Below are 545 nucleotides of genomic sequence, written 5' to 3'. Positions count from 1 at the left end.
GGGGTTGTCCGACGAAGACGATGATCTTTGCCCTGTAGAATGTGTGAGGGAGTTCAAGACGGATGAAGAGTTCATCAGAATTCTAGACAGGGCAAAGGAAAGTGGAGCGCTGGTGGTTGTGGACTTTTATCGAACATCTTGTGGGAGTTGCAAGTACATAGAACAAGGGTTTGCGAAATTGTGCAGGGGATCTGGAGATCAAGAGGCTCCGGTTATCTTCTTGAAGCACAATGTGAGTAATCCATATCAGAGAAGTTGTTTTGTTGGAGAAATGAATTTGATTCTGGAACTGAATGCTTGTGATTTTAGGTCGTTGATGAATATGATGAACAATCTGAGGTTGCTGAACGACTGAGGATCAAGGTAAGTTTCTTTTCTCCTTCTTAATTAAATTATCTGAATGAACTCGTTGCTTCTGAAAATTTAGAGACTTAAACCATTTCTTAATCCCTTTTTCTAATCTTCAACAAATATCAAGAATGATTACCCATCCTCATCGATGAAAAGGGTATATGATCTGATCATCCTGTAGGTAACGAGGAGTT

General features: G+C 40.0%; 1 protein-coding gene across 1 annotated transcript; it reads left to right on the top strand.

Annotated features, from left to right (window-relative positions):
• Positions 1-4: 4 nt before the first annotated feature.
• On the top strand, positions 5-537 carry LOC111787209 (thioredoxin-like 4, chloroplastic; the record flags this gene model as incomplete). The annotated part of the gene is made up of 2 exons (XM_023667294.1): positions 5-232; positions 310-537. Coding segments are annotated over 2 exons (306 nt in total), but the record flags the coding sequence as incomplete, so codon positions are not given.
• Positions 538-545: the final 8 nt, after the last annotated feature.

This window comes from Cucurbita pepo, unplaced genomic scaffold (assembly GCF_002806865.2).
Source record: "Cucurbita pepo subsp. pepo cultivar mu-cu-16 unplaced genomic scaffold, ASM280686v2 Cp4.1_scaffold007092, whole genome shotgun sequence".
Classification (NCBI taxonomy): domain Eukaryota; kingdom Viridiplantae; phylum Streptophyta; class Magnoliopsida; order Cucurbitales; family Cucurbitaceae; genus Cucurbita; species Cucurbita pepo.
This window is presented reverse-complemented; position numbering and strand designations above follow the sequence as displayed.